The 23,094-nt window shown below is 35.2% G+C and overlaps 2 protein-coding genes across 4 annotated transcripts in view; both read right to left on the reverse strand.

The window, feature by feature from the left end:
* atp2a2a (ATPase sarcoplasmic/endoplasmic reticulum Ca2+ transporting 2a) overlaps positions 1-987 on the reverse strand; it is a 37,745-nt gene extending 36,758 nt beyond the window's left edge. Inside the window, exons 1-2 of one of the 3 annotated variants that reach the window (XM_073819467.1) lie at positions 763-987; positions 510-664 (exon numbers count right to left, since the gene is read on the reverse strand). In XM_073819467.1, the coding sequence (XP_073675568.1) occupies positions 510-627 (118 nt within the window). In that variant the 5' untranslated portion in view covers positions 628-664; positions 763-987. The remainder of the gene's footprint in view (positions 1-509; positions 665-762) is intronic. The other 2 variants (XM_073819465.1, XM_073819468.1) reach the window with 2 other exon arrangements.
* Positions 988-1,630: 643 nt separating this feature from the next.
* ift81 (intraflagellar transport 81 homolog) overlaps positions 1,631-23,094 on the reverse strand; it is a 31,722-nt gene continuing 10,258 nt past the window's right edge. The window contains exons 11-18 of the mRNA XM_073818984.1: positions 16,704-16,853; positions 13,222-13,350; positions 9,407-9,496; positions 9,167-9,253; positions 7,716-7,787; positions 7,547-7,632; positions 5,308-5,353; positions 1,631-4,732 (exon numbers count right to left, since the gene is read on the reverse strand). Coding sequence (XP_073675085.1) covers positions 4,550-4,732; positions 5,308-5,353; positions 7,547-7,632; positions 7,716-7,787; positions 9,167-9,253; positions 9,407-9,496; positions 13,222-13,350; positions 16,704-16,853 — 843 coding nt within the window. The 3' untranslated portion in view covers positions 1,631-4,549. The remainder of the gene's footprint in view (positions 4,733-5,307; positions 5,354-7,546; positions 7,633-7,715; positions 7,788-9,166; positions 9,254-9,406; positions 9,497-13,221; positions 13,351-16,703; positions 16,854-23,094) is intronic.

The following is a 23,094-nucleotide window of genomic DNA, read 5'->3' on the forward strand; positions in this document are numbered from 1 at the left end:
TGGAAAAAGGCACAAAAAAGAAACCTGGAAATCAATTTTAATCAATTTTAGTATGCAGTGTAATTTCCAAACAACAAAATTGTGGCCAGTAAAAATTCTGAATGGCTAGTAATTTTGGAAAACCACTAGCTACAGTGGCCAGTGAGCAAACAAGTTAAGGTCAAGCCTCGCTTGTCAATGACTACTCAGAATGACTACTATTAACTTTATTAATCTTACCAATAAACGTATAAATTCTGAAGGTAACAACTGAAATTCACAACTAGATGATCTACAGAAGGTGAATGAATTTACTGTGAATTTAAACCAGTACTAGCAGCATAAACCCGATACTAGTTAGATTTTATAAAATGAATGTTACTACAGCTTGCCATAAAAACGTGTTTCATGACGTCAGCGATTTCGAACGCTCCAGCCGGCTGATTGCAACAAATGTAACAATTTCACGTCAAGTTCAAAACGACAGTCGCGCGTCTCTAGCAGTGAAGAATATAAAGTATCAGACGTACCGTTGGGACCCCATTTCTCTCTCTGCCTTTTCACCTGGTCTAAAGTCAGTCCCGTGCTTTCGTTGACGCTGAAATAACTATGAACTTCTTCCACACTCTTCATGTGAGCGTTCTCCATGGTTAGATAGGAAGAGGATCCCGCTCAAGAAATCTGCCTTGGTCAAAAAAAATAGATACGAATATGTCTATGAGTGACACATGCATTGACATCCAATGTAGAACATATGTAGAAAGTTGAGACGGGCAAATGCACCTTCCAGGAGCCTTATCCAAACAGGAGTTCGCCTATCTTCTTCTTGTTCCCCAAAGAACTGGGAGTCAGTGGAAGCCAAAAGAAAAGATCCTTGCTTAGTACATCACATTCACCCCCCGTCCAAGCCTCTGCCTGCCTGGAAATGTGACGGTCGACCGCTTGAGCCGTCCTTCTCTCCCGTTCAGTGGTGATGGAAGCGGCGTTTACTCTTGTTTTATCGCAAGAGACTCACTACTGCCTCTCTGCCGCATGTGGACGACGCTGATTGGACAGAGAGTGTCCAAGGAGCCCATCCACCTCCAATCAATCGTCTTTGGCTCGAGCAGCACTGACGTAGATTGACCAGCCGTTTGCTTATTGGTTTAACAAACTGTCACTCAATGCAGCTGATATAACTTTTGCCCCGCCTCAACGCAGGTAGGTGCGTGAACCCACAGGTAAACGATGTTCTTGGAAAGCACACACGTGTATTTATGCAAAATGACAGCAGTTTCTTTTTTATACCCTTGGCAATTGACTCTTTGTGTCTCTATATTTAGTCCATATATATGGGTCAGTGAAGTAACTCACTTGGGATAAATCTTTAAAGAAAATTTTACAAAGACATTCATGTAATGTTTTAATCTCAAAAAAGGCTATTCAGCATATTGGGGTTACTGTCTAAAAAACACATTTTAGCATAGGGCTAAGTTTAAGCTTTTATTGAAAGTGTGAAAATTAAAAAAAAATAATAATCCTTTAGCAGCACTTGTGTCATTAAAATAGCACAGATTCATTATGTACACTTTTAAAATGTATTTTGTTCAGGTCATTAGAAAACATTACTTTTTTAACCTTGAAAATAATGATTAATGTTCACTCACATGTATTCAATGTTAAGCATTTGAACACTTTTAATCATAAGAAGAAAACAATATAAAAATGAAATCAATGTGGATACAATAACACTCTTACAAACTTCTTTATTTTAAACTAATTTCTAAAATATATATATTTTTTCATCACCTCATACATCTTTTTGGAGTGTAAAACATTAGATATTCTATTGTAATTGCTGCTGAAAGAAAATTTAATTGTGATTATGATAAGGCCGTTTAGAATGAGACTGACTCAGTATTTAAGCTGCCAGATGTCTATTATACTGCAGACACAGTGCTACGCAACAGTAAACCAGGCTGCAGTGCTTACACCTACTCAGGGTGACCTATACATATTATTATTATATTAATATATGAATAAATGAATGAATTACCACCCTTGAGCTCTAGCATATCCATTTTTATAGAAAGGATGCATTTATATATGCTTATGGCTATGTTGTAGTGAATTTTAATTTTCATACAAACAATGACGTTCTCAATGGATGAATGCACCAGCCAGAGAAAGAAAGAGAGAAAGTTTACTGGATATTCTAAAAAGTATAACCAGAATGCCACCTGTAGCTTTAGGATCAATATACAGGATCTGAACTGCTAAATATTCTACATTAGAATGTTAAAAAATAACTGTTCAAGTGTATAAATCTTTAATTTACAATGTGTGTTTTAGTCTAGCAGTCTTCTCACTAGTCAATACCGTAGAAGAATATTTTGGTGAATAAGCTACTCACACATCATGATTGGACAAGTCAGTCTGTTTACTACTGTAGCACTACCCTGACAGAGCAACAAAAGGAGATCCAACTGAATTCCTAAATTGGACAGCTCTTCTGCCCAAGGTCATGGCTGTTGTTTCCCAAAATAACCTGGAGCGCGGACACATTCAAAGTGTAGCACTTTGTAGGGCGTTATCTTTGGACACATAGACTGGAGCTCTGTTCTTAAAGATGTGTCAAAACCGAGACTAGGGACTTGTTGGATGTTAGTGTGTCAGAGGGTTTTGAACCCTCTTATCCAGATGACCTTTGAGCTTTTTTCACTTTAGAATACATTTCTTTGTACTAATATACAGTACATAGTTATATATATAATTTATCATTTAAAATATAATTTGCTGAGGATTTACTCACCCTTAGGCTATCTAAGATGTAGATGAGCTTGTTTCCTTAATTGATGTTGCTCACCAATGGATCTGCAGTAAACGGGTGCCGTCAGAATGAGAGTCCAAACAGCTAATAAAAACGTGACAATAATACGTGAGTAATTCACACGACTCCGGTCCAATAGTTACAGCTTGTGAAGCGAAAGGATGCCTGTTTGTAAGAAACAAACTCAACATGAAGACGTTTTAACTTAAAACCGTTGTTTATGATTATTTACAAATACTATTACAGTTGAGGTCAAAAGTTTATATCCCTCTTTCAGAATCTCCAAATTGTTAATTATTTTAGCAAAATAAGAGGGATCATACAAAATTCATGTTATTGTTTATTTAGTACTGACCTGAATACGATATTTCACAGGATGTTTACATATAGTCCACAAAATAAAATAATAGTTTAATTTATAGAAATGACCCTGTTCAAAAGTTTACATACACTTGATTCTTAATACTGATCCACAGCTGTTTTTTGTTTAGTGATAGTTGTTCATGAGACCCTATGATGTTTGTCCTGATCAGTTAAACTGCCCACTGTTCTTCAGAAGAAATTCTTCAGGTCCCACAAATTCTTTGGTTTTTAGAATTTTTGTGTATTTTAATCTTTTCCAACAACGACTGTATGATTTTGAGGTCCATCTTTTCACACTGAGGACAACTGAGGGAATCATAGGCAACTATTACAGAAGGTTCAAACACTCACTGAAGGAAAAAACATGCATTAAGAGCTGGGAGTGAATATTTTTGAATTTGAAGATTAGGGTAAATTTAACTTATTTTGTCTTCTGGGAAACATGTAACTTCTGTAGCTTTTAAAAGGCAGCACTAAATGAAAAAAAGATATTTAGGCAAAATAAGAAAAATGTATCTCCGTTCTGTTTAAAAGTTTTCACCCCCTGGCTCTTTATGTATATTTTTTCCTTTTGAAGCATCAGTGAGCGTTTGAACCTTCTGTAATAGTTACATATGAGTCCCTCAGTTGTCCTCAGTGTGAAAAGATCACTAAACATAAAAACCCAGCTGTGAATCATTATAGTAACAACACATTATTAAGAACGGGGTAATTTTTATACATTCAACTATTACTTTCTCTTGTGGATGATATATAACATCTTTTATGTGAAATATCTTTTTCAGGTCAGTACTAAATAAACAATAACATGCATTCTGTATGATCCCTCTTATTTTGCTAAAATAATTAACATTTAGCAGATTCTGAAATGGGGATGTAAACTTTTGACCTCAACTGTAGTACTCTTTTGCTCTCTCAACTGAAAAAGTAATCTTGTCTGAATCAGGAGAGAAATATGCACAGATCAAGAACTGTTTACAAGCAAAAAATGGTTCAAAACTGTTTTAAACGAATAAGTTGAAGGATTTTGATGTGGGAAGCCAACAGGTGGTAGAGTGCAGGTGTTATTATGCACTTGTATTTTGTTATGGATTATTGTAATGCTTTTATCAGCTGTTTGGACACTCATTCTGACGGCACCTATTCACTGTAGAGGATTCATTGGTGAGCAAGTGATGTTAATTTTCTGCAAATCTCTTCGGATGAAGAAACAAAGTCACCTACTTCTTGGATGGCCTGAGGGTGAATAATTTCTCAGAAAAAGTTAATTTTTGTGTGAACAATTCCTTTAACATACAATTATATATACACCTACAATTGTAAATATACAATTATCTAAACAATTATTTATATAATTCACATATTAATGACCAGAAAGACTTTTACAAGGAAATATCATCACAGAACCAGCATATCCTTGCCAACATCCTGGATGACGTGCCCGATAGGCGCCTGGCTCTGAGCCTTGAGGTAGCACTGCTTCTTACACTCCAACAGTGTCTCCAGGTCCTTCCACATCTTCATCTGTCTCATATTGGGCTCCTGGTTCTCTCGCACCTGCTTCACCTGCTGACGTAGAACCTGCAAGCCCACAGAGACACAATGTTCACCGGCTTTGAAAAACACGCCTGGTGCTACATGTTCCAATGGTAATTGGAGATAAAAACAATCATTTACATATGTTCAAAGCATGGCTGGTACAAAAAAACGGACCCATGATACCTCATCCGAATTTCAAATTCTTGCTGAGCTATTAGATTTATTGTACCCATGTGCCAGCCGTCAATTTTGGCGTAATTCATGGATTCAGAAAGCTTGTAAAGTAGCAGCAGTAAACAGTTAAAGGGCAGGACGGGCAGTTACGAGAGAGTTTGGCATGCCGTCGTCTCTTCTTCCACCGTGCTGAGAGGGTGGTCCACTAGTTGTTCATCAGGGCAATGATTACACAAGCTTTGTTCTAACACTGGCACGATGTGGCGTGACACTGATCGCATGCTCCGCACAGTTTGGCAGAAATATCGCTGAGGCCAGGCTCCCCCGTTCTTAACTAACACCGAGGTGACCCCGACAGATGAGATAAAGACGAGTAAACGACCTGATGGAACTAAGTTATGAGTCAGAGAGGTTTGACAGATGGTCAAAAACAGTCTCCTCACCTTGCCCAAGGACTCCTGCTCTGCCGTGTTTGCAATGTACTTCTCTCTGTAAGGAAAGGATATACAGTGATTCCTTAAAGAAATGCTTATTTTAGTTTAGTTAAAAAATTACTTTCATTTTTTCCCAAACCTGTTTTACTTTTTTCATGTCCAAGCTGTTCTTTTTTATTCAATATAACCATATAGTGGGTCTTTTTAATACAGTAATACCATACAATCAAAACATTATGAAAGTACCATAAAAAGTTCAGATGCAAAGTTCTCAAGTCTTTCAAAGCCTTACTGAATGTGCATATGCAAGGAAATTCAATGAAATCAGTGAATAACAACTTATTATTAGACTGTTCCTCACACAAAACTATTGTATGACTTCTAAAGAGTTGAAATATTGTGCATGAGTCATAATGACAACTTTGATCTTTTTTTTAATCTTGTTGGAGCTTAAGAGGCCCTGTTCATTGTATGCTTTCATTGTATGCAAAATAGCAGCATAAACATTCTGAACATCACTTCTGAACAGCTGCATAAACATCATTTCTGTCCTTTCTTAATTTTTTTTAGTAATTTTGCTGCTATTATTTTTTGAAAGTTTAAATTGAAAGTTTATTTTTTTATGCATTTCAATTTAATTTTAGTTTCCGTTTTTATACATTTTAGTACTTAAAAGGGAAATTAGAAATGTTGTCTTTGCAACTAACAAAAAATAAATTAAGCTTCAGTTCCAGCAATTTTAAAAATCTCTGTTAACAATTAGTTTAAAATTGCAGCAGAAACATTCTGAACAGCAGCATTAGTTATTAATATTTTAAATTTGTTTTTATTATTTTTTATTGGTTTTTATTTTAATTTTAGTAAATATACATTTTAATTAGTTTTATTTTTAATCATTTTTATTATTTTATTAGTTTTTATTATATATTTTTTTAAGTTTTAGTTATTTTGCTGTAATTATTTTTTATTTAAAGTTTTTTTTTATGCATTTTAATTTCAGTTTGATTACATTTTAGTACTTCAACTTAAATGGAAAATTAGAAATAGCAGCATAAACATTCTGAACATCACTTCTGAACAGAACATCATTTCTGTCCTATCTTAGTAATTTTTAATATTTGTATTTTTTATTATTTTTTATTGTAATCTAGTTTTAGTAGTTATAACTTTGAATTAGTTTTTATTATTTTTTACATTTTAAATTTTTTATTATATATTTTTTTATTATAATTGTTAGGTAAAGTTTAGTAATTTTGCTGTTAATAGTTTTTTTTATTTAAAGTTTTCAGTTTTGATACAATTTAGTACTTCAACTTAAATTAAATTAAAAATTTGAAATGTTGTCTTTGCAACTAACAAAAAATAAATTAAGCTTCAGTTATTTAAAATTTTCTGTTAACAATTAATTTAAAAATAGCAGCATTCTGAGCATCACTTTTGAACAGCAGCACGGACATCATTTCTGTCCTATCTTAGTAATTATTAATATTTTAAATTATTATAATTTTTTTTTTTAATTTTAGTAGTTATTAATATTTCAAATGTTTTTATTTTTAATTTTTTTTTATTATAATTTCAGTTTTAGTAATTATATTTTAATTTGTTTTTATTAGTTTTTACATTTTTAATTTTCTATAAGTTTTTATTTTAATATTTAAAGTTTTAGTAATTTTGCTGTTGTTACTGTTTTTTATTCACTTTAATTTCATTTTCATTTTTAATACATTTCAACTTAAATTAAATTGAAATTTAGAAATGTTGTCTTTGCAACTTACATAGATTAGATTTGTTTTCCTTTCACGTTTTCCTAAATAGCTAAAACTAAACTTAATTTATTCTAACAACGGTAAAAGAACGTAGAACTTATGATTACAGCAATTCTCCAATTCCTGAGTCACTCCTACTTGGGATTGAACCTACAACCTTTGTGTTAACAGCTTAAATCCTTAACCACAAGGCTATCACCCGCCTCCACATTTAGCAGAAATTCTGTGAAACTTTTCGAATGTGTAGGCTGCATGGATCAGGAATGGGTGAAGAGATACTTGAAGCATAACTGAAACAAAAGACGTGGAAAATAAACAGCAACGGTTCTGAGCAGTAGGCAGGCAGGCGTGCTGAGAGCTGCCAGCTCAAAAGAGTCTCTCAGGGATCATTTGTTTGTCAGTTATGAAGCATGAATTCATGCGCTGTGCGCACGTCTGTCTTTTCACTGGAGCTTTTAGCAGATTTGTCTCCAGTTTCTTACCTGAGAGCCGTCCTCCGCACATGTAACTCCATTGATTGATTGATCTTACTCTGATCTGCTGCCCTCTGCATTTGACACTCAACAATCTGAGGAGGACAGGGTGGGACGACAGTGAGAGAAAACCAGAGGACTAGAAATCTCTGATGTCTACAAGGAAGATGGTTTTTACCTCTCTCAAGCAGTTAATGTGATGATATCGGCTTTCTTCCTGTGCCGTCTCTTCCCTGAGCATCCTCACTTCCTGTATAACATCAGGACATTAAATCATTGCCTGCTCATGTATATTCAATTTTATTTCATAAGATGTTAAAACAGTCAAGTTGACACCAAGGTTGACTCTCTTTGAATTTATGAATTTAAGTTGGAATTTGAACATCCACAGGATGTTGAACTTTAATCTGAATTGGAATAATAATAGGAAGAATTGCAGTTAAATTAAACAAATAAGATAAGCTTGATTGATGTTGTTTGCATATCAAAACACAAAATCACAAAGGACTATACATTTTTTTTTTTTAATGATGACATTATCAAACACAAGATATGGTATTTCCAGAAATATTAAATTTTATATACTGTAATAAATTTTTTGTTAGTAAGATAATTTATTAATTAAATATGATTTATGTTTTAATGTTGTTTGGCTCAATTTTTAATACAAGAAGCGTTGCTCCATCATGGTGTATACAATTAAAGTTATTCATTAAATATAATGAAATACACTTATTTTATTGAATATAATGAACGTTTATAATTAAATGTACACTACCAGTCAAAAGTTTTTGAACAGTAAGATTTTTAATGTTTTTTTTTAAAGAAATCTCTTCTGCTCACTTTATTTGATCCAAAGTAGAGCAATTTTTTAATATTTTTACCATTTAAAATAACTGTTTTTTATTTGAATATATTTTAAAATGTAATTTATTTCTGTGATCAAAGCTAAATTTTTGCATCATTACTCAAGTTTTCAGTGTCATGTGATTCTTCAGAAATCATTCTAATATTCTGATTTGCTGTTCAAGAAACATTTATTTTTATATTTAAAAAACAGTTGAGTAATTTTTTCATGATTCTTTGATGAACAGAAAGATCCAAAGATCAGCATTTATCTGAAATAAAAAGATTTTGTAAATTTATACACTTTATAGAAATTAAATCTTTTATTAAGCAAGGATGCTTTAAATTGATCAAAAGTGAAGACGAAGATGTTTATAATCTTACAAAAGATTTCTATTTCAGATTAATAGTGTTCTTCTAAACACTCTATTCATCAAAGAAACCCGAAAGCTGTTTTCAACATCATATTAGAATGATTTCTGAAGGATCATGTGACTGGAGTAATCATGCTAAAAAATTCAGCTTTGAAATCACAGGAATAAATTACATTTTAAAATATATTTAAATAGAAAATAGTTATTTTAAATAGTACAAATATTTCAACATTTACTGTTTTTGCTGTACATTGGATCAAATAAATGCAGGCTAGGTGAGCAGAAGAGACTTCTTAAAAAACATGAAAAACCTTACGGTTAAAAAACTTTTGACTGATAATGTAATTAATTAACAGAAACTCTCAATTCAGTATCAATGTTACACAATCCTGGCTGAGCCCCATAATACCTGTTCCAGCTTGGACCTGTTGCTCTCCAGTCCTGCAGCGCAGGTGTCATACTGAGCCTTCTTCTGCTCGTACTCTGGAGCGAGCTCCTGTTTTAACAAGCAAAACAAAAGAGAATGCAATTCTGACAGAGCTGATATGCTGATTGGCTCTTTGTAGTTGATAGCGATTCTCAGTATGAAGGAGAGAAACAAATGGCTTTGTATCTTCAGTATCCCACTTGACGCTAAACAGTCACTCACCGTATGTTCCTGTCTCAGACCTCTCAGGTCCTTTATCAGAGGAGATAAAGCAGTCTTCTTCTGGGCTATTACTGAATTCAGCTTCTTTACCTGAAATGAGCACAAATCTTTATGACAGATGATGACCCGAGAGAGAATGAATGAAATACATACAAATGAGGTGAGTGAGTTAAAGAAACATCTACAACAGAGTTTTAGTATTCTGTTAATACTATATATTAAGTTTGGAAATAATTCTAATATGCTGATTTGGTGATTAAAGGAACCCCAGGTATTAGGACTTGTGGCTTAATATAACATAAATGATGTCTCCTACTGAAATATGTTAAAATCCACATCGTTGTATGCATATTTTAGACTATGGAAGTTTTTTCAATGATGTAAAATGGTTGCACTCAGTGAGCTACTGGCACTTACTTGTTGCTATTTGTACCGCAACACAACTTGGAATTCACAACTCCAAAAATAAAATGCTGATACAATGCCACAAATTGGGTGGCTTTTACAGGGTTCCTGCAGATATGAACAAGTGAAATTTAAGACTTTTTAAGACCTTTTTAATAGCACCTTATATGAAATTTAAGACCTAAACCTGTAATGGAAATAGATATTATATAAATTAAATTATATTATAAATTAAATTTATTACTACGATATACAGTAAACTTTTCGTATCAGCAGATACTATTCCACACAAAATATCCCCATAAAAGTACCACTAGAAATATCTGATGTAAAAAACTTTTACTTTCGAAATGTATGCATTACCTTTGAAATTTATTTGATGAATTTATCACTAAATTCTAAATGGCTGTTAGCAGTGAGATTACATAATTTACACTGCAAAATTAAAAGTGAGATTAATGTTTTAAATACATTTATTGATTTATAAATATATAAATTAGAAATGTTGGGTGTGGAGGCATACTTTTAAACACACTAAACTACCAGCAGGTGGCGGTAAGTCACTTCATGAGCGAGTTATTTCAACTGATTCGAGCAAAACGTTGCTAGGAGAATGCTTCTGCTGCGATCCTTGTTTGGAACTATTTTCGTTGGTGAAACAGAACAAAAAAGTGAAAATAATTTGTCTAATATGTAAGTAACTACTTGACTAACTACTCGTTTATTGAGCTAAAATTAATGTAACATTTGTAATTGTGAGAATTTTCAGCAAAAAGCTCACTTGGTATATTACTGAACTATATCATGTTATAAATAAACTATATATTTTAAATTTTTACCTCAGTGTGTTTCTTTAGAGTGCTGTTACATTCATTTGTTTTAAAGTATGTCACAAATAGACCAGAAATACACTATCCATTATCAATTTCTGTTTACCTTAAATGTATTTAAATAGGAATCTTTCTTGCTTTTCGATGCTTCGCTAGTTGTTTTTGTCACTTCAGTTTTAATCAGGCGGTTTGTTCGGTCGGGCAAGTAAAAAAAAACATTTTAAAAGTATCTCGAAGGCTGGCGGTCAGCTCGACCTATATTTATTATTATTATTGAGAACATTATATACAGAAAAAGGTAGTTTGACCTGTATTCTGCTACTGCGATTCTGTCTGAAGACGCAGTAACTTCCACAGAGGGAGAAAAAAAATCTACAGTTGTTAGCAACTGGCCTTAGCCAAGCCCTATATTCAGTTTTTTCAAGCTAAGTATCGCTAAACTTGCACTAAGTATCGCTAAACTTGCACTTCCCCAAAGCTAAAAAGTTAAATCCATTTTACTTCTGTGGTACAATCCGAGAGAGACTCGTGCCAATAACAGAAAGCTGATTGGCTATTGCATGTTGGTCTCATTTGTAGTTTAAATACAGCAAATTATATTTGGAATAGTGAAATAAAGGACTACAACACCACGGAAACAACAAAAAGAGAATTTAAATGAGCATTAGAGGTAGCGTTACATGGACATCGGAAAAATAAGACCTGTGTAAAATTATTTAAGACCTAGAACAGCGAATTTAAGACTTTTTAAGGCCTAAAATTTTGATTTTTAAATTTTAGACTTTTTAAGACCCCGCAGGAACCCTGCTTTTAGTTGTAATTTTCAGTTGAACAACAACAAGAGAAGTGATGTAAGTCTTCATTGCTTTTCATAGCGATAAGAAGAGGACAAAAGAATGGGAAGATGCCTGTGAACAAATAAAACTTCCTAAAGACCCACGTCTTTGCTCTCTTCACTTTAGCCCTGATGCCTTTGAGGCTTTTAGTAGATCACAGCTACTGAAAGAGCTTACAAATGGCAGAGACAAGAAATGCTAGATGCCATCCTGGCAGGATGTAAACATCCAGACACTTGTCATTACGCCGCAGCCACTGAAGGAGTTTCTCAACGTGGATTTCACTCAGTATCCGGAGTTGTTTAGACTCTTTGTGGGGAAAAATCGATGGTACGGCATTTGGTTTAAGCCCACGCTTATATCCATCGCCACCTGTAAGCTCTTTCAGTAGCTGTGATCTTCATATCAGTATTTTATTTTCTGAGTTATGTTGTGTTAAATATATTAAGTCTTTTGTGGGTTTTTTACTATGCATTTCAGTAAGAGACATCATTTACGTTATACTAAATCATACAATACCCTGAGTTCCCTTTTAAAGGAGAGGTTCACTTCCAGAACAAATATTTTCAAATAATTTTGACCCCTTTGCCATCCAGGATGTTCATGTCTTTCTTTCTTCAGTTGTAAAGAAATTGTCTTTTGAGGCAAACATTTCAGAATTGTTCTCCATATGTGGACTTCAATGGTGCCGCGAGTTTGAACTTCCAAAATGCAGTTGAAATGCAGCTTCAAATGGCTCTAAACGATCCCAGCCAAGGAAGAAGGGACTAATCTAGTGAAATGATCTGTTATTTTCTAAAAAAAAAAAAAAAATATGACAATTTATATACTTTTTAACCTCAAATGCTCATCTTGTGCAACTCTGTGCATTCCTGTTCAAGACAGTTAGGGTATGTCTAAAAACTCCCATATCATTTTTTCCTCCAACTTCAAAATCATCCTACATCGCTGCAGAAGTACCGACCTAGTGTTTACAAAGTGAACATGCAAGGAGGGTCAAACGCCCTTTACAAAAAAGGTAAAACAGCGATTTTGAAGTTGGAGGAGAAAATGAGATGGGAGTTTTGCGACATACCCTAACTGTCTTGAAACGGAATACAAAGTTAACGCAATGCTAGACAAGGCGAGTGTTTGAGGTTAAAAACTATATAAATTGTAAATGTTTTTAGTAATTGAACAGATCGTTTAGAGCCTTTTTAAACTGCGTTTTGGAAGTTCGAACTCGCGGGCACCATAGAAGTCCACTACACGGGAAACATACCTGAAATTCTTTCCTCAAAAAACATATTTTCTTTACGACTAAAGAAAAAAAGACATACACATCTTTCATGAAAGGGGGGTAAATAAATGATCTGTCAATTTTTGTTCTTTAAGTGAAATTCTCCTTCATCATTTCTTAAATTATTGTTATTAATGTTGAAAACAGTTATGAACAGTAGCGTATCTCATAGTAAAGGTGATTCTAATCTGTTCTATTCTTATTAGTTAATTCTAATCTGCCCAAATCACTTCAACTGACTCTTTGTTTATCTGCTTTAGCTTCGAAAAAAAGTGTCAACAGGGAGATGTATAAGAGAAACTGTGCAGCCCTTTGGCGAAATAAACTCCTCTAAAAAGTTTTTGACCTCATTAACATTCCCTAATGTAATATGCATATTGACACATCCTCTCACATTTGGAGGAAACAACACATTTCAAGATGAGAACTAGTGCATCATTATCCAATCTGCCTGGCCCAGCTCACCATTTCAGACATGTCGTCCAGCGTTCGTCCCTTCATCTCGTCCAGCTCGCTTTTGATAGCGGAGACTCTCTCCAGCTCTTCCTGCGTATCGCTGTAGCCCGAGATCCCCCGCTGGGCCTCCAGAGATTGCTGAACACCAGAACACAAAGCACAAATAGAACAAATGTTTATTCGCCTTGTCAATTTGATTAGATTACTTACTGAAATGTTTCTCAGTTTGATTATTTGCATAAACAATCAATGTTACTGAAAAACATTTAAAACCACGAGCTGCATCATTTCAGCCCACAAATCAAACAAGATCTGAACCGTATTAGCCAACCTTTGTTGCAACAATCTTAGAATGAAATCAAAATTGACCCCATTTACTCGCATAATAAATGTCCCTGGTCAGTGTGCATGATTCATCAGAACATGTTGTTCTTAAATATAATCTTTTCATTATATTTCATCAAATTGTAATAATGGTCTCTGGCTCTTAAATTACTTTTCATGTCTGCTTTTGTGACTAAAATTACATTAACCAATGATATCACCGGCAGCCAATAGCAATATAATCAAATCTAAATGGATAAAAACAAGTCCCGCCTTACATTATATGCCATATGAATATCCTGATTATTGCATTAGAAAGTAATGATCATATTTTGATATTCTGAAATATGAAACAACTGTGAATGCAGTATTATCTATAACATAAAAGTTGGATATTACAGAAGCCAGTTTCTGCAACAGAATAAAAAAAATAGGTAATTGCGACTTTTTAATCACACAATTCAGATTTTTTTTCTGCAATTCTGTGTTTATATCTGAATAAAACGTCCAAATTGTGAGATATAAACCTATAATTGTTATCTCACGGTGGAAACAAGCTTCCATAGGATGTGTCTGCAGTGACAGTCTCATAGTCAAGCACTTTCTGAAGGGTCGTGTCTTTACAGAAAGCCATAAATCACAGTGCAAAGCCAAGCTGAAACTAATGGCTATGAGTTTTATAATAGGACAGATATGTGCTGAGCATTATATCCTGTCTAAACACATTTTGACATTTCAGTATGAGTGAGTGAGTTAAAGAAACATATCTACAACGGAGTTTTAGTATTTTGTTAATATATGGTTATGGTATTTTAATAAAAATACCATATTTTGGAATCAGTAAAATTTTAAAAGACGTTTTTATTCTCACCAAGGTTCAAAAATACAGTAAAAACAATATTATTGTTATTGTTGTATTATTACACTTTAAAATAATGTAATTTATTCCTGTGATGCAAAGCTGATTTTCCACCAGTCATTGCTCTTCAGTGTCATTCTTTAGTGTATTGTCTATGTACAGAAGGAACTTTACAGGTCAAGCTGAAACTAACGGCTATGGGTTTTATAACAGGACAGAAATGTGCTGAGCCTTATGTCCTGACTAATCACATTTTGACACTTCAGTATGACTCAACTCAAGTTAGCTTTATCTGGACGTTTTAGACTACTCGGGGGAAATGAACGGGTGTTAACCTACGGGTGTAGCGTTACAACCTTTTTACCGTTCGGTTTGTACTAGTTCTGTGGTCAGTTTCAATATAGTTTGGTAAATACTTGGTATGTCACTGATAGAGGTGCACAGATTAGGAAATAACTAATAATGATAACCTTTTAGCACTATCGGTTAATGCATTTTTACCTACAGTTGAAGTCAAAAGTTCACATACACCTTGTTGCAAAATGTTAATTATTTCACCAAAATAAGAGGGAAAATAATAGTTAAATAAAAATGTTATAAAAATGACCCGTTAAAAAGTTTAACTTTTCTTCTTTATACTGTGTTGTTACCTGAATGATCCACAGCTGTTTTTTTTGTTGTTTTGTTTTGTTTGTTTTTTAGTGATAGTTGTTCATGAGTCCCTTGTTTGTCCTGAACAGTTAAACTGCCTGCTGTTCTTCAGAAAAATCCTTCAGGTCCCACAAATTTTTTTGGCTTTTCAGCATTTTTGTGTATTTGAACCCTTTCCAACAATGTCTGTAAGATTTTGAGATCCATCATCCACTCAAATATTACAGAAGTTTCAAACGCTCACTGATGCTCCAGAAGGAGAAATTATGCATGAAGAGCGGGAGGTGAAAACTTTTGAACAGGATGAAGATGTGTACATTTTTCTTATTTTTTAATTTGGTACTGCCCTACAGAAGCTAAGTTTTCCAGAAAACAAAATAAGTGAAATTTACCCTGATCTTCGAAAAAAGTTTACACCCCCAGCTCTTAATGCATCGTTTTTCCTTCTGAAGCATCAGTGAGCATTGAACCTTCTGCAATAGTTGCATATGAGTCCCTCAGTTGTCCTCAGTGTGAAAAGATGGATCTCAAAATCACACAGTCATTGTTGGAAAGAGTTCAAATACACAAAAATGCTGAAAAACCACAGAATTTGTGGGTTTTTCTGAACAGCAGGCAGTTTAATTGTTCAGGACAAACAAGGGACTCATGAACAACTATCACTAAACAAAAAACAGTATTAAAATCAAGTTTACATAAACTTTTAAACAGGGTCATATTTATAAATTCAACTATTATTTTCTCTTGTGGACTATATGTAAATGTCTTTAATTTGAAATATCTTATTCAGGTTAGTACTAAATAAAAATAACATGCATTTTGTATGATCCCTCTTATTTTTAGAAAATTATTTAACATAATTAACACTTTGCATATTGTGTCAATACTTTATTTCTATTGGGTACAGCCATTATTCATAACAAGATATAAGAGTTTACTTTATTGGCTGATGCATATGTAATGCTCTTGCTCTTGATACAGATGCACTTTGCACATGACATGACATGTGGAACGACCACATTGGCAGGGGTTTGTCTGATGCCCAGGCCTTTTGAGGGGATCAGGTGCCAAAAGGATGGGTGGCCCAGGCTCGTGCAACCAACCGCAAAATGGAGGGGGAAAATTCCCCAACTCAAAAAATAACAGCATAGGACGCAGACAGGGAGCAAATGCCGGGATCATAAATAGCCCAAGCTCAGCCTTTCTGCGTCAAATGGGCTATCAGCAAGTCAGAGACAGGGAGGGTTCAGAGGTGTGAAGTCATTTCCAGGAAGGTGCTGTAACTTCAGAGTTAATGCAATTTGAATAGACAGGGATGGGTACAGGGAAGGTAGATTATGTACCAGTGCATATAAGATGGTGAAATGATAGACGCTGATAGACACAGGCTAAAACACCAGTGATGTAAGCAGAACAAAGGTGGATGTCATTCAAATCTTTGAACTGAATTAAATTGGAATTGGTGTATCAAACAGGATGCAGAATTGCAATTTGGATTTGAATGTAAGGAGGTGGGAATTTACATAAATTGAAAAAAATGTAAGAATGATTAAGCAAGTTTTGTGAAAAGTTAAAAAAAACATTTGAGCAAATTAAGAATGTTTATAGATCTTGCAGACAAAGACAATGACAGAATGATGAATAAATGTGTGTTTACCAGCTGCTGTTGTCCAGCTGTGTGTCGTTCTCTCAAGATCTCTTCAGTCCTCTGTAAAACACCATACTCCATCTTCAGCTCAGCGATCTCCTGACGTTTCTTCTTATAAGTGCTGCTCTTGCCCCGCATCTTGGCCACATATCGCTTAAACTAAAAAAAAAAACAGGATAGAAACAACAACAAATCTTAATCAAGATATGAAAAAGGGCAATAAGAACAACAATAAAAAAATAAAAAACGTCAATAATAAAATTAAAAGGAAAATAAAAAAAATGAGGATAAAATGGACAATATAAATTAAAAAAAGGCAAATAAATATAATTTCAAGGAAAAAGTATAGGCAATAAATACTCATTATCTGTATCTAGATTAAGAAAACATTTATGTTTACCACTTTATGCAAGTTTTCATTATTTTTAATCTCCTTTTTGCCTTCACTAGTTAATTTTAAATGCTCCTGTGGTGTAACAAATTACTTTTTAATGACATTAGCACTCTATGTAGTTTCGCAATTAATCATAGTTTAATTTTAGGTCATCAAATCTGTATGCATAATAATTATCAAAGTGAAATGCTGTTTGAAACAGTTTTACATGAAGTACAGCATGTCACACATTAAAAACACCCATTAAAACTTCCTTAACAGTAAGTACTTATGAATTATAAATTATAGACAGTGAAAACTTGTATGTAGACAACAACATGGAACTCCAATTTCATACAACAGGGTCAGAAGAATCTGCTGTGCAATGAGAAAATGTGACATTGGATATTTCAGAAGACAGAGCAGATAACAACACACAGTGAGCCCCGGTTGAGTGACTGTGTTTCACTAATGACTACAAACAAAGCAAATCCACTGTCTCAAATAGGAAAATGGCAATGACATGCAAGCACCACCAGCTGAACTGCATGTACATATGCAGGGTTAAGGACATACAATGAGACTAAGTCAGGGGAACATTGTGGCCTTGGCTTTGTCTCCAGTAAGGTGAGAATCTTTAGGAGAAAACAGCTCTGAGGAATGAGTGGGTGTGAAGAAGGGGAAAACCAGGGTGCCACTGGGACATCTCAGTGGATCTCAACAAAAGAAACCTGAGCCCGCAGGCATGCAGCCAGAGGGACAAAAAACATCTTCATCTGGCAGCTCGTTCGCTCAGGCTATTCTTTTGTCAGTACTGCCAATGGCTATAAATGTTGATAGGCACCGGAGAGCAAACTCAGAAATCACACAATGTGCCGTATGTCACTTGGGGCACGCGGAGATTGTGTGTGAGAGTTTATGCTTTGTGTATTTTGGGACAGCAAGGGCAGACAAGGTTGGAGCGGTTTGGGAGGGGAGCAGCATTAATGCTGTGCTGTGTTCTCCAGTTCCTACGCAAACGATCGAAAGAGTAACACATGGGCATTTAAATGCATTTAAATGTAAGACATTGTTAAAATAGTCCGTGTTACATCAGTGGTTCAACCGTAATGTTATGAAACTAAAACAATACTTTTTGTGTGCAAAGACAACAAAAATAACATTATTCAACAATTTCTTCCATGTCAGTCTCTGCTGCACATTCAGTGCCACGATGCATGCGTGAGCCGGAATTCTGACATAGAACACGGATGCTACATTTCTACTTCCTTTCTGGGCTTTGAACGTGGTAGTTGTGTTGCTGCCTATGCAGGGTCAGAAAGCTCTCAGATTTCATCAAAAATATCGGGTATCGGGTAAAATTATCTTATGGGTTTGGAAGGACATGGGGGTGAGTAATTAATGATAGAATTTCCTGCTTAATCTCCCAAGCAGGCCAGTTTTTTTTTTTTCGTGCAGACTCAAGTATACCTGAGCCGTAAGTGTCTCACATTAGTATTTAGGATAAGTAGAATTTTTTTTAGTAATTACCATTAAACCAAAAGTGCTGTCAACTGTGGTAAGTTTGTATTGAACCCGGAATATTAATTTACAGTGGTGGCCAAAATTATTAGAACGCTAGTATTTTCACCAATTAAAAACTGGTTAAAGTCAGTCGTTTGCTGTAGTGTCAGTAGGAAATATCAATTTACAAATTGCCATTAATTGTAATAATGTAATATTAATTGCACAAGGAGTCTGACAACAGCCAGTGCTCCACACCGAGATCTGATCTCATCATCATCCAGTCTGTCTGGAATCACATGAAGAAACAGAAAAAAAAAAAAACATCTCTAAGATGCTTCAAGGGACCTACCTGCAAAGCTACCTGAAAAACTATGCGTAAGTGCACACAGGGCAAAAGCAGCTTTAAACTAGGGGTGGGCATAGATTAATTTTTTTAATCTAGATTAATCTAGATTAAATCTTGGAATTAATCTAGATTAATCTAGATTAAAATGGCTAATTTGAATTCTGCTGAAGGCATTCAGAATATGTGTGCTACCCAAATAATGACTTAAAGTCTTTGAGAATGGATCATAAAGCTCATAAAGCTGTTCTATGATAATTTGTTGATGAAAATAAATTATGTTCAATTAGATGTACTTGTGTTTACTAACTAACTAACAATGAAATGATTTTTTCTACCTATTAGATTGTGTTTTTTTTAACGTCAACACCTACCCAGCCCATTACATGTTACACCGTACTTTTATTTTGACAGGTTGCCGTGAAGTTTCTGTGTCATACAGTATGATATGATGCTAGTTTTCTCAAATGAAACGTTAAAATTGACACTCACAGCAGTTTGGGCGATTGAGTTTATCTGTTCATGTGAGATGAAAATGCCAAAAATTACCGGGAGCGTCACGTGTGTTTCAGTATGCGTGTAGTAAAAGCTCGTCTCCGCAATGCATACAGCTAGGCAAACGGAACATATCGGATTCATATTAAAACGGTCTTTTTGCATTTCAGGTTTCACATACACTAGTCCATATCGCGATTTGAATTAAGTGACTGACCAACATTTGATTTATGAATCCAAAAAACGACGAATTTACGTGGCATTTCGCTATAGTAGATTCGGTTTTTATGAATGGAGGACTACGCGATCCCGTCTGCGTTTTGGCGGAGGAGACTTAAACGCGCGACCATATTCTATAGTCTTCGGTATACATCCGCGTTAAACTATCAAGGTGAAAGTCATCATAGCTTGCGTAGTTTAGACCCAGCTCCCAACCCAAATTTGAGAATAGATTAACGGCGATATTTTTTTTATCGCGCGATAAGAGTTTCACGTTAACGCAGCACGTTAACGCCGATAACGGCCCACCACTACTTTAAACGCAAAAGGATGGTCACACCAAATGTTGATTTATTTTAGTTAACAGAAGTTAATTGATAAAGAAAACATATTTATAACTATTTTTTGACAGCATTCTCATTTTACACCATTTTTACACACATTTCATTTAGAAATCATAACTCTAACTGGGTGAGAACATGGGACATTACCTCCCCCCCCCATCATATACCTGTGTTTTTTTTTATTTAAGGAGTAGGTCTCCCACTACTCCAAAAACATTCTTCCATTCTGTTTCCTTGTATATTGTGCCAAAGGTTGACCATACTTGGTTATTGTCTATTTCAGTGGCTTAGACTCGCACATCGCTATCACATCTATAGACACACACTCTCTCTATAGTTTCAGCTATCCATCACTTGGCTGCCACTGTTCACGGTTGGATGAGCCATGGACAGAAGTGAGTGTTATCATGGAGAGGCTGATAAGATCGCAGGAAGTTCAGAATTGGGGGAGGGATGGCGGCTATTTTAGCCAGGGTGCCGCTCTATCTGCTCGGCCTGCCAATATCTCTGCCCAAGGCCAGCCAGGGAATGGAACGTCTGCTTGTTAAAAAAAAAATGCAGACAGACAGCAAAAAGTGAGGACAGGATAGTTCACAGGTCTCAGAAACAGACACAGGCTTGTTCATCACTGACAGTTACTCCAGGAAATCTCCTGGGAAAAAACATTACAGCTCTGGCTCCGGGGCCAGTGTGAGAACGTTTGAGCCAGATGACATAACGGTCACCTGCACTTTTGGAGCAGTGCTGCTTAAAGGGCAATTCACCGCTGGCAAAAAGGGCTTTTAATACAACTTGCCTGTCTATGCAGTAAAAACATAAAAGAAAATGGTGCCATCCTCCTGTCGATATTTCAAAAAAAAAAAAAAAAATCCACATAGTTTAATACATATTTTGGACTATGGATGGCGCAATTATTTTGGATGACTTCAAATGGTTTCACTTTGTGAACTACTGGTGCTACCTGTTGCTATTTTTACCGCAACTCGGAATACACAACTCAGAAAACAAAAAGGCTGATACGATGTCACATTATGTGGCTTTTGGTTGTAATTTTCAGTCAAAGGGCAACAAGAGAAGCGGTGCATGTCTTCACTACTTTCCTAGCGATAAAAAAAGAGGAAAATAATGGGAACATGCCTGTGGACAAATAAAACTTCCCAAAGACCTGCGTCTTTGTTCTCTCCACTTCAGCCCTGATGCCTTTTATGCTTTTAGTAGACAACAGGTACTGAAAGAGCTTACAAATAGCAGAGACAAGAAACGCTGCCATCCTGGCAGGATGTAAACATGCCGACGCTTGTCATGATGCTGCAGCTACTGATGGAGATTCTCAGCACGGATTTCATTCAATATCTGGGTGCGTTTAGACTCCTTGTGGGAAAAAAAAAAAACCTGTTATACTATTATATCCATCGCCACCTGTAAGCGTAGCTGTGGCCATCGTACCAGTATTTTAGTTGTGTTGTGGTAAGAATAGCAACAGGTAGCGCCAGTGCACCTAGTGCAACCATTTTACATCATTGAAATAATGGCGCCCCAGTCCAAAATATGTATAAAACAATGTGATTTTTTTTAACTAACACAAATCTTTGCTGGGTTTTCTACTGCATATTTCAGCAAGATACATAATTTTTGTTGTATTTAGCTATACAAGTATTAATACCTGGGGTTCCCTCTAAAAGAAAAGCCATCAGGTAGAATTTTGCTGATTTTTGACAGCTCCAGGGCTTTTCTTTTAAAGGGAACCCCGGGTATTAATACTCATATGGCTAAATATATCGTAAATAATGTCTCATGCTGAAATATGTAGTAGGAAACCCATGAAAGATTTACGTTATTTAAAAAATTCACATTGTTTTATATATATTATGGGGTTCCCTCTAAAAGAAAAGTCCTGAAGCTGTCAAAATTCTACCTGATGGCAGATTTCCCTGTCACATAAATGGTACAAATAGCACAAACACTGTAGCGGATTCCTGTGGATAACATCATCATGTCGAAAAGAGGCTGTGCTCTGCACTGTGAGGGTAAATTTGTTAGGGTACACTTAGTGTATGTCGAAAAACTCTCATCTCATTTTCTACTCCAACTTCAAAATCATCCTACATTGGTGCAGAAGTACCGACTCAGCGTTTACAAAGTGAGCGTGCAAGGAGGGTTAAACACCCATTACAAAAAAAAAGGTAAAACAGCGATGTAGAGCAATTTTGAAGTTGAGGGAGAAAAGGAGATGGGGGAATTTTTCAGAATTCCCTAACTGCCTTAAACCAGAGAGTGCACAGAGCATGCACATCGCAGAGCCAGGCCTGATAGTGGAAAAAATTCCTGAGCCTGAACTTTTTTTTCCCTTGCCCCCCGAGGTGAGTGGGGTGGAGGTACTATGTATGCGACGCACTTTTAACACATAACTTGTTGGTTCAGTTCAGTCAGATAAAGGTTTTTTTTTTTTTTTTACAAAAAAAGCTTATAGATTGGCATTTCAGCCTTTATCCCATTAAAATGAATAAATCAAGTATATAATGCATAACATTTATTTAAAACAATGTCCTAATTGTTTAGATTTTTAGAAAGCACATTAACTTCTTTCACATTTACAACTCTGTGTTTGCATAAAAAACATTGGTCGAGATTTGCAATAATCTGACCAAAAACAGCTAAAAATTTGGACGTGCAAATTAATTCTATGTCACGAGGGGGCGCTTTAGGAGCGCTGAAATATTACTGTTTCCCTAAGAATGGCTGAAAGCAAAGCAGCATTAACGCTGTTTTATCAGTCATGAAATGAAAATGCCAACGACACGTTTCTGAGGACAGTCGCTTCCCTTCAGATACATTCATATAAAGACAACAGTGCCGCGTTTTGACTTTGAAAGTGCAGTGAGCATATTTATTCAATGAAATCATTGCCTCTTAAAGTTTAATCCAGCTCTATCGCGATTCTCGTCTTTCCGTCCCCAACTGTAAGACCTCTTAAAATAATTAATCCTCTTCTTTTACTATTTAAAATATTTACCACTTTTTATGGCCTTAAATTTGATACAACTAAATTGAGTTTTAAGGACCCCATGAGCCCTCTACTTCAGGATAGCCGTCGGGCAGCCGGTCAAATAATGTTGGTAG

This window comes from Garra rufa, chromosome 15 (genome assembly GCF_049309525.1).
Source record: "Garra rufa chromosome 15, GarRuf1.0, whole genome shotgun sequence".
Taxonomy (NCBI): Eukaryota; Metazoa; Chordata; class Actinopteri; order Cypriniformes; family Cyprinidae; genus Garra; species Garra rufa.